At 38.2% G+C, this 17,375-nt stretch overlaps 1 protein-coding gene across 1 annotated transcript in view; it reads right to left on the reverse strand.

Annotated features, from left to right (window-relative positions):
• Positions 1-17,375, reverse strand: part of REC114 (REC114 meiotic recombination protein) — a 29,173-nt gene that overhangs the window by 4,965 nt on the left and 6,833 nt on the right. The window contains exons 3-4 of the mRNA XM_067305805.1: positions 6,084-6,167; positions 1,070-1,282 (exon numbers count right to left, since the gene is read on the reverse strand). Of these exons, the coding sequence (XP_067161906.1) occupies positions 1,070-1,282; positions 6,084-6,167 (297 nt within the window). The remainder of the gene's footprint in view (positions 1-1,069; positions 1,283-6,083; positions 6,168-17,375) is intronic.

Raw genomic sequence — 17,375 nt, forward strand, 5'->3', positions numbered from 1 at the left:
CCATACCCCCCTCTGCTTGGGAGTTCATACGTGTCCCTTGGATGTAGCCTCTGTTGTTATTTCTTTAGCAGTAATAGCTTCCTGTGTTTGCCTGAGCCCCTGCATCAATTGTTTGTTTTCTTCATTTTCAGGCTCCCCAGCTTAGAAGTTCAAACCCCAGAGCAAAGCTTTTCCCACCTAAAAACCTCGTTCCATAGACTTCCTAATACAATCCTCCTATAATCACATGAACTGCATATATTAACCTTGGTTATGACTGACCTGTTTGAGGCTACAAAGGTGGTAAATGATTGCTCTGAGGTTATAATAGGCTCGAGGAGCTAGAACCATTTTTTGAGGGTTACTCTGTTGACCTTTCTTTCAGGCACACTAAGAAAATAGGAAAATTATAGCCAGCTTCAATAGCTCTCTTCCTGGATAACTCCAGCCCAGTTCACTACCTATTTTCCCCTGCATGTAAACTGAATGTCAGGTTTGGGTTTCCCAAATTTTCCTATCCAGGATTCCAGGAAGAGTAATTCAGTTTCCTGAGACATGAAATACAGATCTTAACTAAGAAAAATAGCTTAGAAGTGATGCATCACTCTAGTCATTTTTGGCACCCTCTACACAGTTCAGGTATTGTGCCAAAAAAATGACAAATCCTTCAGACTTCAACCTGAATCTACCAGTTAAGATGCATAAAGCAATTAAAAAAAAAAGTCTATTTCCTAGAACAGTGACTTTAAAAAAATAACTGAAGCTTTTCATGATTAAAAAAAAAGTCTAATAGTGGCTAGCATTTTCTTCATAAAAAAATAGGGGCTGATAATGAAACACACCTAAAATAATTTCCCTGGAAAAAGACTAACTTTGTAACAGCTGAGACAAGCCATCAACAGTCAAGGAAACATTGTTTTAACTTGTTTTTAGCAGGACTTTAATGATGGCTTGTTGCTCATTTTTCATATACGTCTAGCAGTTGCAAAAGATTGTTTTGCCAAAGATGCACTCAGATATCATTTACAGATCTAACACTACGAGGTAATTATTTTTCTATTTTCCAGTCCACGTGCTCTTGCTTACTTACCGTATGTAGTAAGGATGCATTTTGTTCAGAGTCCTTCACTTGATTTTCACCATGAGCCAGCTGACTGAGACTTTGATAGAGCATCTGGCTTTGTTCATCAGTTACTTGAACTGGTACATACTCTGCAAGCTTCTGCACGCAATTACAGCAGTGTTCCAGCATCTGTTCTTTTGACTCTCCACCAAACTGAACACGGAACATACGGCATTCATTCTGCTCAAAAGCAAAGAGAAATTAATTTAACTCTGCATCTCCTCAAACTATTTAGATTTAATTAAATTCCTGTTCATTGTTAGGAAGAAGGTGATAGCTCTTGGATCACTGCACCAACTTAAATATGAAGAAAACTGTTTTCCCTATGGCATCTTCATCTATCCCAGTAGCTAAACCAGAAGAACATCTGATTCCCAGTTCAAAAATAAGTCAAAATCAGGGAAATGGTAAGCAAGCAGGGTCACTTGTCAGCTAATCAAAAGTCTAGCCACATGAAAAAAAAAACTTGCCATGACAACAGGATTTTATTTTTATATTTTTTAAACACAAATATTGCAGGGAAATTAAGTGCTTACTGCTCCAAGTAGTATTCTAAAATAAGCCAACTCTGACCAGCTATTGATGATAAAAGTGAAATGGCACTAAAGGAAGCAGAAGTTAACTAACTTTGGAAGCTAAGCTAAAAGTTATGAAAACTCTGCTTTCCATTTAGGATTTATGTCACCTGTCCAGCCTTACCTACCCAATTTGCCTGTGCTTAGCTAAATATACAAATTCAATGTAGAAATCCGAATGAATGCAGATGTTCCTTGAATAGAAACCACCACAGATCATTAAGTGTGCAAGAAACAGATGATTTAGTAAGAGAGATACTATGCAAATGAAAAACTCTTCTCTAACCTTTCCTCAAAAACAGCCCTTGGAAATGTTCATACCAAAAATCAGCTACAAGTCTAGTGTTCTAATAGTGATGCTGTTGGGCTAGTCAGACTCTGACTCACTACGGTTGTCCTTAACCATGAAATATGGCAGATTCTATGTACGCCAGTAACACAGGCTCATGAAGAGCATCTTTTCATTATTTAATAAAATAGAGAATTCCTTCAAGTAGTGAAATAATATTAAAAACTAAACAAATATACTGGACAGAGTTAACCTCCAATGCAGGTTGTCATGCTGTATAATAATAACAGAAATTTCAAATATCTGAGCTCCAGCAAACTGCACTGAAAATGGAGGGCTGAAAGGCCTGTAGTGCATCATAAGCTTGTCCCAAGCACATTCACATGCCATAAGGCAAATACAAATTGAACACTCATTTAAAGAATGCATTACGGGGACTTTCAGGTTGATCTTGAAATTTCAAATGTGAAATAGGGTTAAAGTACCAGAAAAGGAGCAAATTTTACTTGGATTGATCTGGCTTATTTGATTCTTCCTGAAACTTCAAAGCCAATTTTTTTTTTTTAATGGCTAGACATACTGTCTGCTGACCTGAATAAAAGGACATATTTCACTTTCAAGATTTTGTCTCAAAGGTGAACCAGCTCTTCATGGCACAGTCTGTATGTTTACATGCACATTATTTTAAGATGTACCTATGTGATTTTTAGGCACTACATGCCTGAATGCATAATGTGATTTTTAGGGCACTGTAAGCATAAAAGCTTGTTCTAATGCCTTTTAAAGGGAAAACGTCAGTCCTCCTTTTACCAGTGCCCTGTTACTTTTCCTCTAATTGGCTAAGATGTTCTGGCAAGTGAGTCAACTTCACATAATGGAAAACTGATTTGAGGATATGCCAGACAGGTAAGTTCTCATTAAAATGAGAGAAAAGTAACTTGCACCTTAATTTGAACTCCTTTTGGAGACCTTCAGAAGGACATCTATTTTAGTTACCCTTAAAATCCCCAAATCCATTTTTAGTCTGAGCTGGCTGTATTCTTCTCTACTTTTTCATAAGGACTGTTATACATTTAAGATTAAAGTTTATAAACAACAGTAAGTTTTCTAAATAAAACTTTTTTCCTTTATGAAAAAGAGGTAGTAATAATTAAGCTAAGACATGCATCAAGTTTTAGCATAAACTGTGAGTACTGGGCAGTAGCACCTGAACTACACAAGAGCTAAAGTATTAATGAGCTTTGAGATCACTTGGATCATAGAATTTGCACGTTTTTCCACTCTGAGGGGTGGACTCAATGAAAACAGTACGAAGACAAATAGCTTAATACAAGAATATTGTAAATTATTGTCTTCGTACTGTTTGCAGATTTTTATATTAAAAAAAAATTGTTTTTTATTCATAGAAGCATGTCAAAAACTGACATGAGATCACTGATTACCAGAGACAGACGGATATAGAGGGCAGTCATAGCCATGCAGCCTTTTGTTTCAGATAAATAAGACACATACATAGGTCTGACAGATATGGCTTCAGAATTACACAGCCATACATGTATGCTTCACTGAATAAACTAACTTCAGATAGTACATCTCAATTTCAATAGTATACCTGTGAAAGGTATCCACTCTACATGTCTTTCTCCCTTAAGTATACTTCTAAGTTTCTCAAAATAGTTTAGAAATTCATTCTGCTACCTAAGAGTCCATAAAGCCCTGGCCCTGTTAAAAGAATATTTTGTAAGAAATTTTTCACTAAAAATGCAATACTAATGACTTATGAAAACCAATCTGTTAATGTTCACACAGTTTTTTCTAATGTACATAATTGCAGTGATTAAACTCCATGTTTCTTTGACATGAATTATTCAAACTCTCTACAGCTGCAAAGCAGGTAACAAGGAGCAAAAGAAAACAAGAATAGAAAAGCAGTGAAAAAACTAAAACCAGTGCAGTAATGACAACAGAATGAGAACAAAGAGCAAAAAGGTAAAACAAATGATAGCTAGTAAAATATTTAGTTGTACGTGCCCCATAGTTGCCTTGTGCACTCAAATATAAGAGCTGTGTTTTGAAAAGGTAACTTGCTTTCCTCTGCTTAAACGGCTTCTACTTCCTTCTGCTTGACTCTTTGCTTCATAGTACCTTTTGTACTTATGTCTACCAAAGACAAAACACAGGGAGTTATGTGCTGTGGCTGGCTTCCTGAAATGTTCTTCGGTATTTTTAAAGATTAGCACAGAAACTATATATACATTGACAGCATTTCAGGGATCGCTCCAGCTACCGTTTAGGATATAAAGTAGAGAAACTGTATGATAGGACCACTGTAGTACCACTAAATCCAGTTTAAGTTGTGAGAATTTACGGTAAGCAAGCATTTGGATGCATTGTCTTCATTGAAGACTGAGTGAAATGTCCCTTAAAGTTTTGTTCAAGCCTCAAAATGATTGTGATGTTGATTTTATGTTTCTTCTGAGATGCAGCAGAGTCTCTTAACACTGTGGTGGGGAACTGGTTTTACTAACTGTTTTATTAACTGAATCTACTGATTCATCTAAACTAATTACTGCAGCAGCTCCACAGTCTTCTCCAGTGATGTTCCAGATTGTTATACAATCTGACAAATATCAGAGAGCAAAGGTATTTTGGTTTCAGGTTGCAAGAATCCATGAAATTAAAAGAGGTTGAGATACTTATTTTTGCATTTCCTAGTGCCACTATCAGGCTAGGCTTATTCTGAAATGAGATGATGACTTTTTATTTGAACAACATTTATTAGGCCTCACATCTGTTTATATTTTGCAATTAGCAAGACATTCCTCTCTGCAAACTATACTGTTTTGTTTGTATCATCTTTTATAAAAGATATAAAACTGTATAATTGGCCAGATAAGGGATCCAAATGTAAGTAAACAGGCATAGGTGCAGTTTTCAGCTACCCTTGATGTTGCAATTATCTATGATTATAATAACCCAGTCTGTACCTCCCACAAGAGCTCCTGGCAGGGAGAATGCTAGAACAACTTAGAATACTTGGAATGTTTTTATGTCTTAATAGTCCTGTGAATCTTTAATCTTAAACGTTTAGCAGGAGCTAAAACTGGTCTCTAGTAGCTACTGAACAAGGGACTTATCTCCTTCCAGAATTCCCATTTCTAACCTAGAGATGAATTCTCTTGTCAAGTACAAACAGTTAAACTGAAGGCAGCTGTTTCTTCTGCAACAACAAAACCGAGAAAGTATCAGAGTATCAGGGGAGCAGGGAGAGCTGTTCACATTTTGAAACAATCTTTGTTTCTGAATAACCTGTCAAGTGCTCAGCATAGCTGAATAAGTAGCCTCCCAGAGTTCATTTAAGAACTAAGAAAACTGAGATTTTATACATACGTTAGTAACAAGCAAGTGCCATTTAATTATTTAAAGGCTAACCAACCATTTTTCATGAGATCTGAGGGGAAGACCAGAAGTCCAGGTCTCTTTCATTAGCTTCAATACCAAATGCCTGGATCGCTAACCAGACACTATGGTGCCAGGCCTCAGGGGCCAGGAAATGACCAATTGTTTGTTTAGATATTCAGCTGGCCAAAGTGAGGTGCCAAAATGGAAACACCAGTTCTCTGAGATATAACCCTAATGGCAAGCTTGAGAAAGAACGGGAATACATGCAAAACTAACCTGTCTTTCACACATTCCCAAGCAAAGAAATGTTTAAATTTAATTGCCAGTGTGGGAGATGTTGTATATGCAGTTCAAAATGATTGATAAGCAGCATTGAAGAATGTAAGCCACAGGTAAGACTCTCTTGATCTTTTTAATGGTTAGTAGTGTGGTTGTCACCACGCAGGCCCATTTTCAGGTTTTATACATTCAGATCAGCAAATTCTAAATAAATATCAGTCTAGCTATTTTAGTAGCTCACTCTCAGAGAGTAGTCCAAAAGACTCAGATAGTAGGAGTTGCAAAAGACATTAAGATGATTCAGTCCACTTTATATATTTACTTCATATGGACAGTTTACAATATCTCAGCATTTCTGGTTTAATTTGTCTGGTATTAAATAACCCTATACAGAACTGTGTTGGCTATTAGAAATATTAGAAGCAACTCTACTGACCTTTGACTTTGCCCCAAACAGCAGGCAGTCTGCTCTTCTTACTATCTTCAACCACTTGTGGGAATCAATTAATGAAAAGCCTTCCTGAAATTAAGCAGAACATGAACTACTTGAACAGTGAATACGCAGCCATCAGAAGTAAATGCTCAAGTTATCTAACATAATTTCATCCTTCATAAAGCCTATTTGCATCTGTTTGTGTATCTTTCTTACATATCTGTGGGTCTTATTCTGCTGTATTAATCATAAACATAACAAGACTTCCCTATGACCCCCCACCACGCAGCCCAAGGAGCCTCCCGGGGCCACCAGTGAAGCGAGAGGCATGTGTCATTGTGAATTCCAGACCACAACGATATAGCTTCCTTTCCTAAGGAGCCAGCCAACAATATTTATCACATACTTGTAAAGAGCTGGTACTTAAGATTTCAGAAATAGCCATCAGCTACAAACTTGAAAATATTTTTTCATTAAACCTGAAAGATTTACTATCCGTAAACCTAATGGAAAATTACATGGAAAGCATACAATTGCCAATACCTAATTTTTACCACACTATGAATTAAATTAGAATCTGTAGCTCCAGCAACAACACTGTGTCAGGATACATCTTAATTTCCATATATATTTCAGAGTGTATATATTATGAAAGTCTCCTTGACATGCGTAATAAAACAGCTGCAACAGAGAGTTTTAAATTCTCCTTCCGCATCCCATGAAGTTGCTTAAGAGGGCAGCAGAGGGCAGGCAAACCTGGAGAATGGGACAGCAGTTGGCTTATCCAAGACCCAGACAGGCATTTTCTCCAGAGAGAATTCAGGTAAGCAAGCAGCAGCTTTTATAACTTGATAAAGATATTTTTATGCTTCAGTTGTGTTAACTGGTAGTCTCTTCAAACAAGACAGACTGCTTAGCATTCTGTAAAAATATCCCAGGAAGCTGAAAACTTCATATAAACACGGCAGGGCAATGGACTATGCAATTCCCAAGGTATTCCACAGACTGCCACATAGTCATCATTGGACAAAGTCTGGGGAGGGGGGGAAACTTAAGGGCAGGGAGGAAATTACTTGTCTGTCTTATTTCTGTTTTATCTGAACAAATAATGGTTTTCAATTGCTGTGACTTTTCACATAGGCTAGCCCTGGCTGCTTTCAGTAAGTGTCCTAAGGGTCAAACAACTTACAAGTCAGGCCCATCCTGAACCACCAGCAGCATGTTTTTGCCAGTCAATATCCATCTTATGCTGGTCAGGCTGGGAAGCCATCTGCCATTCTGTTTTGGTACAAGAAGTCACTGCAGTAAGACTGCCCTTTTAAGGTGTCGACACTGGCTCTAGCCTCACACAGCAGTTGCATGTGGACCTTAACTGAATTGGGCAAGAGGGATGTCTAAGAAACATTGAAGAGTGGAACTGAAGGCAGTCTGGCTCAAGGACTCATTGCTGAGCAGATATTTACTATTATAGACTCCAGAATGGTAAGACAGCATGCAAGCATCAGCCCCAAAAGACTTAAAGTCAGAGGGAGAAAATTTCCCTCTATAGTTTTTGGAAAGGCCCTGACAGCAGGTAAGACAGGGCAGTCACTTGGCAGCATGTCTGTTTGCACTGAGCGCGCCCAAAATGCTGCAAGGTAGGAATTGCTAAGGTGTGAAAGGCCTCAAGGTCAAAAGAATAAGATGACCTCACTTTGTGACGGAAGGAAAGTGCCAGGCCATCCTCTACTCTTACAGGAGTTATTTAAAGGAACTTGGATCCTAATAGGGACAAATGTCAAATGGCAGACCTCTCACTAGAAGAGAGCATCTTGCTTGGTAAGTCAGTACTCCACAGCCACAATACACAATGCAATTAGCCTGCTGAAACAGTGGAGCAGGAGGCTGCATCCACCACACTGAAGGCATCCTCCTCCCATATAGAGACAAAATCCTCTCCAATTTAGAGTCACTGTCCCAGAGACAAACAAATGAAGAAGCAATAACTCCAGAAAACAAGGCAGCAGAAACTACAAACAAATATGATAGATCCAGAAGCAATTCCCAAACCAAATCAGTATAAGTGCCAGCAAGCTAGGTGCCATAAATGTAACACTGTAATGCAAACAGACCTTGCAATAAGTTTTATCTCAGCTCAGCTGCAAATTCAGAAAGGTTGTACCTCCCATATTGCTGCAGGAGATTTTATACTTATTTTCATTCTTCAGCTCTCAAGGAGCCTATAGCACATGTACCTCCCAACAATATCTCACTGACCAAATGCACTGGAAGCTGAGAAAGCCTCAGTGAAATTTATCTTCTTATTAAAATTGCCCAGCAGACCTTGGCAAAACTTAGTGATTAGCCTTACTATGAAGAGTAAAATAAGAGTAAAGTAACACTGACAAGAAGGATACAGTGGCATAGGGTTCATGGTATGTAGACTGAGAAGATGCTAATTTAGGTAGCTAATCCACAGCAAGGCTGGTGTTGCCACATATTTCTTCACTAAGTTAATGAGTTTGAATAGCAGTAGCACATCTCTTCAGACTGAAGTTTCACCTCTGGTTCGATTCAAACTAGAAGGTCTGAATAAGGGAAAGGAAATTGAGGACTCATACTGCAGTTGTTGGGAAGGAAAAACTGAAGAGATCCTTGTGTGTAGCATGGCATTACCTCACCCGCTGTCAGCAATACCTACTGCCATTACCACCAGCGTGATGGCTCCTGAACGGGCAAGGTTTATGAGCTCCTCAGGAACACAGAGTATCCACTTCAGCATGTCAATATTCCACAGTTAAGTATTTTCTTGATTTTAAACAGTAAATCTACTGAGGAATATACATGTTTCAAACATCATAATTCATTTTCATTGTTAGTCCCATTAGGAAGAAGGTGAGATCAATAGGTTCAGAAAAGAGTGCAGCACCCTTAGAACATTTCTAGAATAATCAGTAGCACTTCACATGTAATATTTTCAAGTGCATAGTATATTATATTACTTTGATATTTGGCTAATCACGTTCTTAGTGATGCAGAGATTGGCCGCAGAGTATTATTTAATGCTGAGTATGGAAAAGCATTAGCAAGTTAGGTTAATGATTGTGCACAGCAAAACGTTACGTCAAAAATTTCAGTCATGCCAATATCATCCAAGTAAAGTGTGGCATCTGCCACAGCGAATTAAGCATTAGTTGTGCATAAACATTACAAAGAGCTCTCAGTACATGGTTGTACAAAATACAAAAATGCAGATTTGATTTGTGTACATTAGAAGTGCTTTAAAGGTGTACTTTAAAAGAACATCAATCTATAACACTTATCAGCTTGTGCTATGCTCATGCTGCCATAGTTGACATAAGGGAGCCCATCAAGGAAGCAAGCAAGGAAAATGGAGTTGAAATTATATTAGTAAGGTACAGCCTACAGTGCATTCGAGATGGAGAACTGGTTGCAGAAAGGTAGAGCAAAAGAGCTTGGATGGGGTAGGGGACAGGTTCTCTAATCAGAATGGAGAGAAAGACAGGATATTTAGAACTGGAATTTATAAAGCAGGAGGGGAAAAAAAACAAAAAACAACAAAAAAAACCCCACTCTCCCTTCCAGGAAGGGTATATTCTCAGGGTTTATACAAGTGACCTGAAGACTAAACATTATTGTTGTTTGGAATGCAGTAAAGCAAGTGCTTTTGCATTTATTTTTGTGAAACAAATACAAAGCAACATGAGGTGAATTCCATCTCAGCACAAGGACTTGATTTCCCTAATTTCAAGTAGTAAATGTTGAACAGCTACTTTTAACTTGCTGAGATTGATGGGAATATCCATACCTCCTCAAAACAAATGGGCCAGTTCAGAACCATTTACCCTGGATAGGCACCCAGACCAAGTACTGGACAACCAACCAACCTAGGAAATCATTTGTGTTGGACTACGACCGCTGCCTGCCGCAGGGAACTTCCCCTTCGCCACTTCCTCTCCCTCTGCTTCCACTGCTGAGTCCCAAAAGGCTGTCGGTGAAGCAATTCTAATATCCCATTCTTTTACTAGGCCACTTTCGTTAAGTTGTGGCACCTAGTGCTTGCTCTGTACATTTCAAATACTTATTGTTTTTGATACACACCAACTGTGTTTATTAAAAAACAGCTATTCCCATATTAAGTTTACTTTAATAGTATTTTTCCTTTCACTGTAAGACATAGAAAAATGTTTTCTCTTTAAAATAATAACTGTTTTCAAAGAGATCATAAAAAGCAGGTAACATTTAATTTTCCTATCAACTACTTCACTGACATTTCCCAGGTTGTCATTCTTTTATACCTCCTTTTTCTGAGGTAAAGCAAATTGAAAAACAACAACATTTGGAATTTTTACTTACGTACTTTAATTATTCAATTCCAAGAGCAGAATTTAATTAACTGAAATTTAACTTCAACTTTAATTAGCTAACTGAAAAACAAAGCACCAAGTATTTCCTTTATTCTTGCACCCCTGGTTGATTCCATATTGCCAAGCAGAAACACATACAAAACTAAGAAAAGCTAACCCAAAAAGGAATACCTCAGTGCAATGCTCAAGCAATACAACAGAGCTCTTCTGGTGCAAGCAAGCTATCTGAAAAGTTATGGACAAACTCAGGTCTGCAGAACTACTCAGACTGAACTCCATCCTTAAATTGTTTACATCATTAATGGACATTACAATCAAGATCCTCTACATTTTCTCAGTTCTAAGCGGCAAATAAGCCTGATTTAGCACAATATTAAGAAGGTCCATTCTGCTCCTCATGGCTTTTTGCATGTTACCTCAATCTGCAAAGACTCTATATTTGGGGCTGCTTGAGAGAGGGCAAAACAACAATGGTAACTATTTCATTCAACAAGAGAATTACAAATCTGCATATGAAGTTAAATAAATGAATTCAGGGCAACAAGAAGGAAGATCACAACAAATCTGTCCCTTGCTCCATTATTCAAAAGCTAGAGAATTAGAAGATCTCTGCCACCATCCAGGAAGTACGGAGTAGATTCTGGAAACTGGATGGCAATGTTCTGAGATTATAGTTCAAACAAACAAAAAGGCAGGAACAGGGATAGCTGTGGTCACTGCACACAACATCCACACCTGCTTAACGTGGGCTTTGAGCCCAGAGCTGGGCTTTGCTGAGCAGTATTGGGCAAGAGCAAGGACAGGTGGCAGTATAAGATTAATCAGGATTATAGACAGAACAGCAACATGGAACTGGTCAGGAACAAAATACCCCAAATGTTTATGATTTGAAGATATAAAAGGGAGCTCTTCTCTAAGATCATTGGCATTCGATCATGCATATACTCCTTATGTCATTCTCCAGGGTAATAGTTGCAATAACACCACATTAAAGGAAACCAATTTCATATTTTTCTAATAAAAATATTAAGCCTCTCATGGTCCTATAGAGGAATAAAGCTGAAGCAGAAAACATTTCCCAAATATTTTGGAACCAGGACAAGACATAACCACACCTCACATCAGGCAGAGAAGTCAAATAAGGCTGGTCTAGCCTCATACCTGCCTGCTTCATCGCTAATTGGGAAATGCTTTTGTTCCGCTTTTACATTTCTGCATTCAAGAAGCTGTCAAATAATGAGGTCTATCTATATGTTGCACGGTATTGCCTATTATTACAAATATTTCTATTGTATTATCTGGAAACCTCAAATATGGTGCTAAGCAACATATGAACACAAAAAAGGTTATTTATTCTATGTTTAACTGCAAGATCTTTAGGGAAACATTTTAACATTTCTTAAACATATATTACTCTTTAGTTTTTTTGTGTAGCAGACATAGTTCAGCTACACTGGCTTACATCAGTTATTCTGGATTCACTCATTCAGTATACATGTTTTTAAATGAAACTGAACTGCATTTAGACAGTAAGTTAGAAAGAAGTAAAACATTTCTTTTTATCACAAACATTATATACTCTGCCTATTTAAATTATAGCCAATATTAAAAAAAAAACAGAAAAAACAAACACATTCTTCCCTTTTTAGCTACCACTTATAACACTGATGAAGTGCAAACATAATGGTCTGTCCCCAGAGTTCACCATTCAGATGGGTGTATACCTTGTATAATGAATTAAAGATTCCATTGCGTATCACACAGACCGGGAATGCGCGTTCATAGGAAATGATGAGTTCAGCATGAGATCAAAGGAACTTTATTGTGTTAATAATTAATATCCCAGTGCTTTTCAGACAGGACCCCTCTGGCAGCTAACTGAAGCAAGATGGCAAAAGAGAGAAGCTCAAGGCCTCATTATCACAGCAGAGAGGTTGAGGGCGAGATTTTCAACACCTGACCCATGGAATCAGTGCTCTTCTGTCACTAAAGTCAAATAGACTAAAGTACTTCTGAAAACATTTGCTCATCTGTGATACTTCCCAGTTTCCCCTCCTCTCCTGTTTTGTGCCCAATATTGAAAATAAAGAAACTGGCATAGAAGGGACCCAAGACTCTCAACTGATATGCAACAAGCTTTTACTTATTGCTTAAGTTTATCTGTTCCTGAGTACTGAAGAGCAGTCAGATCTCTTCTCTAGAAAAAAATTTCTCTCAATTTTTCTTCTGACCAGCTGTATCAGGAAAAAAGTATCCCTTTATCAGTTTCTAAGATAAATTTCCTGGAATAACCAGAAAATAAATTATTCCTTTAGCCTTCTCCAGTCCTTCAGGTGTTTTACATTTGGTAGAAGTGAGGAAAGAGGTGAATGTTCACCAGCAGGTGAATGTTTTGAAGTGTAAATGTAAAGATGAACTGACATACACTGATGTACACTGCAGCAGAAGGAGTGCTGCTAACTCCAGTCTGATTACAGGCAACATTGCTTAGATGAACCAACTCCTTGCTCTTTATATGTTAGATTTTTTTTTTTTTTTTGAAACAAAGGATTTGAGTAAATGCTCAGAATTTCCAAACACGATTTTGATGATGCATAATTGTCTGCTCTGCAGAAGTGTCAACTGAGGAACAATTCCTTCACTCCAAAATATATAAGCTTCACACTGCAGCAAGCAATCGTGACAGAGTTTGAGGCCATCAGGGAGGCTTCCCTTGTAGACTGATTATAGATACATGCAATTCCTTTCCAGTCAGGCAGTCCTCCTTCATGAGGTTAACTGCAATTGCAGAAGAAGTTGTGGAAAGAAAAAGAGCTAAAGAACTAAATTATGGGTGAACCAGCTGCGGAAGTTGTAAAGCCCATGCTATGGCACTAAAGTGAGAAGATGCTGAGAATCTGTTGGTCTCTGTTAAATATTTTTGAGCTGCTGCTTTTCAGCATGCCCTCACCATGTCCCCTGATGTCATTCAACCACAAAGATTTCCTCTGTATTCTGTTGGAGAGATAGAAGTTAACTCCCCAAAAATCATGCGTTTCTGTGTTGATACACATAAGAGAACACTACTGACCCCAATTCTAGATGAGGGTTAATCAGCCAGTAGCACACTAACAAGATTTCCAACCAATCCTTGATCAGAAGGTCTTTTAGTATTTGTAAAAATTTAAAGCAAACAAAACAAACACACACACACAAAAAAACATTTCAGGGAGTGAATTTTAAGTTTAAGTTACAACAACTTCACACACTTAAATTATAGACTCATCATTTTCCTTCTTAGAACTGATATACAAGTTCACTTCCTTTGGAGGAATTATGCTACCATTTGTTTACAGCTTTAGGACATGGCCAGACATCCTGATTCTATGGCCTATGTTCAGAAACGCTTAGAGCACTGAGAGCCATATGTGCTAACTGCAACCCAACCATTTCTCCCCAGTCCCATGCTTTCTGCCTCTCTTCATCTTATTTCACTCTGTCTCCAAAGCAAGACCTCAATTCACACTCATGTGCTTCCCTCATCAAATCAATTATTTTTCTTCTCCCCGAGACCACCTGCATTCCAGTACTCCCAGTAATAAAGCTGCAGTCACCACACAATCGCCAAACCTTTTGCCTACCCGTGAAATCCTCTGCAGCTTTGTCTGGGCACATCCAGCTCCAGGATATCTCATATTCCCACCCAAGCCCATGACGTCCTTTTTCCTCCCACCCAAACTCTCAGTGGTGCCTTTAACACATTGCCCTTGGTTGTATTCCTGCTTCAGCATCTTACTGCTTACAGAACTACAAAAGCTCTGAACCCAGGCAACAAATGTGAGTATGCCCCTGCAGCTAGAGCTATCCCTGACATTTGCAGTAAATAGAGACCCAGGGAGAAGGAACAGCATCTCACATAGGTTACCAGCGTAACCTGCTAAAAGGCAAGCTGTGCCCACAGCCCTCCCTCAGCACCTAGTCTGATCCTGCAGACAGACACCTGCAGAAAAGACAGAAAACTTCAACTGCACCAGCACCAAGCCACCCTCTCACTGTCATATTGTAGAAGTAACCACAGTGCCATAGCATGGCTTGCCAGTCCAAATAAAATTTGATTTGAATGCAAGCAGTCACACTTCTCTGAAATATTTTAAAAACTACTTTGATTTCTGTAAGAACAGATACGCAAACTTTTAACAAAGAACAAAACAACAAACAGTAATTTTAAATTGAGATTCTGAAGCCACAGTAAAGCTAGACTTCATTTGCATCATGAATACTGAAATACAGTATTAAAACTCCAAGATAGACATCCACTGATTGACCAGCCAAACAGAAAAAGAAATGGATTGTGAATCAATCCCGCCAAAAGCTTTGCAGCAGCTCTGAAATAGAGGTTTCAGATGGAAATTTTAGAGGTATTATGGCTTATCAGTAAATAATACATACTTCCAATGTTTTCTGTCCAGTTCAAGTTGCTGCTAAAGTTTAGTAGGTCACTCTGAACAGGTCAGAATATATTTCAGATATTCAGTATGAATTAGTTTTGTTTTGGATGATGTTTGCCATAGAAAGTTACAGAAGACAAGAAGGTGTACCTTTCAAAAGATGTTGCATCCAAGAGTAACAGGAGAATGTACTGTGCAAGTCACCCTGCGCATTTGGTGCAGCAGTAATGGTTATTTACATGTATGCCAAGTCCCTACGTATTTATGCGTAGGACTGCTCCCTGGCACTGCTGGCGTCTCAGAGCACTCTGTCCACAGCGTACCACTGAAGGACCACTTCAAGCTAGAGATGCAAAACTTCTGACACGCAGCACTCCAGAGAGGCACCCTCTGAGCAGCCCTGCTTGCACCTTTCTGAAACAGGCTGGGGAGCAACATGGTACACAACAGTTTCCCAGAAAACAGAGCAATCTCCTACTCAGGACAGCCATGCTCAGTTTCCAGGGAGGCACCTGTGGCAGTCCCTTAGTCCATCCATTTCCCAAAATAAGCTACAAAGACACAGCTGGGGAGCACGACAAGCACAGTGTTCTTCACAGTGCATTTGCAGGGCAAAAGAAGAGGTTTGGGAAAGTCCTTTTCTGGGGAAGGCTGGACGACTCCTCTGACAACGACCCCACCTGCAAGCTCAACTTGAACAGAACCTGAGAAGAGAATGGTAAAGATCAGAACCCTTTAAAACTCCTTACTGTTGACAACCATCAATGCATAAGGATTATACAAAGGAATGTATCATTATATCCAACATAAATGGGAAAACTGATGGAGAAAGATATTCAGCTTGACCAAAATAATCATCTCAGTAGCACATGCTGAAATTAAAAAAAAGATAAAATAAAATGTTGATTTTTGAACTAGGAATTCTACACTTTCCAATACCAATCATGGGACCTTTTATAAAAAAGAACCTCCCTCTAGCTTTCCAATGGATTACCAGCAAGCAGGACAGTTTAGCAATCTCTTCACTTCCCTAGGTGTCAAATGTCCTCATCTATCACACAGGGACCTTTGACCACTCAAGTCACTGTTGTGAATATCATCTCAAAAACTCAGTGCATAAGTTTTAGGCACTGCAAAGAGAGCATCAAGAACATCAATTCCTCTGCTGAATGCTTGTACAATTAATGAGGTTAGAATCTACTGTGTCCTTAGCACTACTAGCTTATTAGAAGTCATGAGGGGACCAGGAGGGCACTAAGGACATTTAGTCTACACTTCAAAAGATCAGGTCACAAATCAATTACTCTGGATTAATTTCATCCTATTTAATAAGACCTCTTCACAATTTCAATTTGTTTAATTTGTAGGATATTAAGAATTCCAGCACCAGAATTAATTCCATCCAATAAAACACCAAAATATAATTTTCATGATGTGCTGATTTGAAGGATGAAAGAAGAAGAGGAAATAAGAGCTGTGTGTGTGGTACGCAGAACATGATGCATCTTGACAGTATGGCCAGGAATGGCCAGAGATGCCGTTGAGGTATTCCTGTTAAAATCCTATCATCCACCGTGTGCAAGAATGAGTTTTTATATTGTAAGATAAACAGTCTGGCAGGTTACACTACTGCAAAAACATGTCCTAAAAATGTTATGCAATTTTATTCCAAATTAAGAACTTTGCTTTAAAAAAAAACACACCCAAAACAAAAAAAACCCCTTTCATTCGCATTACACATTAGGGATTTTTATGTTCCACTCCTTGAAGTTCCATTTACCCTCCTCTTCACTCCATTTGACTGATCACAGGAAGCAGATTGTATTTTTAAAGGAAAGCAGTTGTTTCCTTATTAAGACATTCAAAGACAAATTCAAGTAAGTCTCTGGCACCGTCATTAAAAAAAATGTTTAAAACAATCTTGGAAGTATACCCATTTCCAAGAACAGTTTACCCATCAAAATAAATTGTTTTCTTTGTGCAACTGATGGAAATGCTGAAATTATACACAATTATTTGTTACAGCACCATGAACTTGTGCTTTAATCATCAATTCTGAAGTATTCTCAGATACTATAATCAATTCTGTCAAAGCTATAGCACCTCACCACACAGCACCGTACACAGCACAAGGTATTATACTAATCTGACCGATGTAAAATAAGTGCTGAGACTGAATTCTTTCTGGCAAGAAAATGGTCTTTCAAATTCCATTAGCAAAAAGGTTGCTAGAAAGGAATTCATTAAATATCCTACTATTTTAAGGCTCATAAAAATTATTCTATAGTCTACTGTATGTATTAAAAAAAATCAATTGTTAGGATGTATGAAAATTTTATTGCTATTTTATAAATATTCCTCTTAGAGATGGATCATAAAAGAGTCATAGTCTCACCTTACTTGGCTCTAAATAGCTACAATTCTTTAAGAAAAATAAAAGGTTTCTTACATGCCTGCTTTACACATTCTCTCCTTTTTATTTTCTTGAATACATCCATTGT

This window comes from Apteryx mantelli, chromosome 15, assembly GCF_036417845.1.
Source record: "Apteryx mantelli isolate bAptMan1 chromosome 15, bAptMan1.hap1, whole genome shotgun sequence".
Lineage (NCBI taxonomy): Eukaryota > Metazoa > Chordata > Aves > Apterygiformes > Apterygidae > Apteryx > Apteryx mantelli.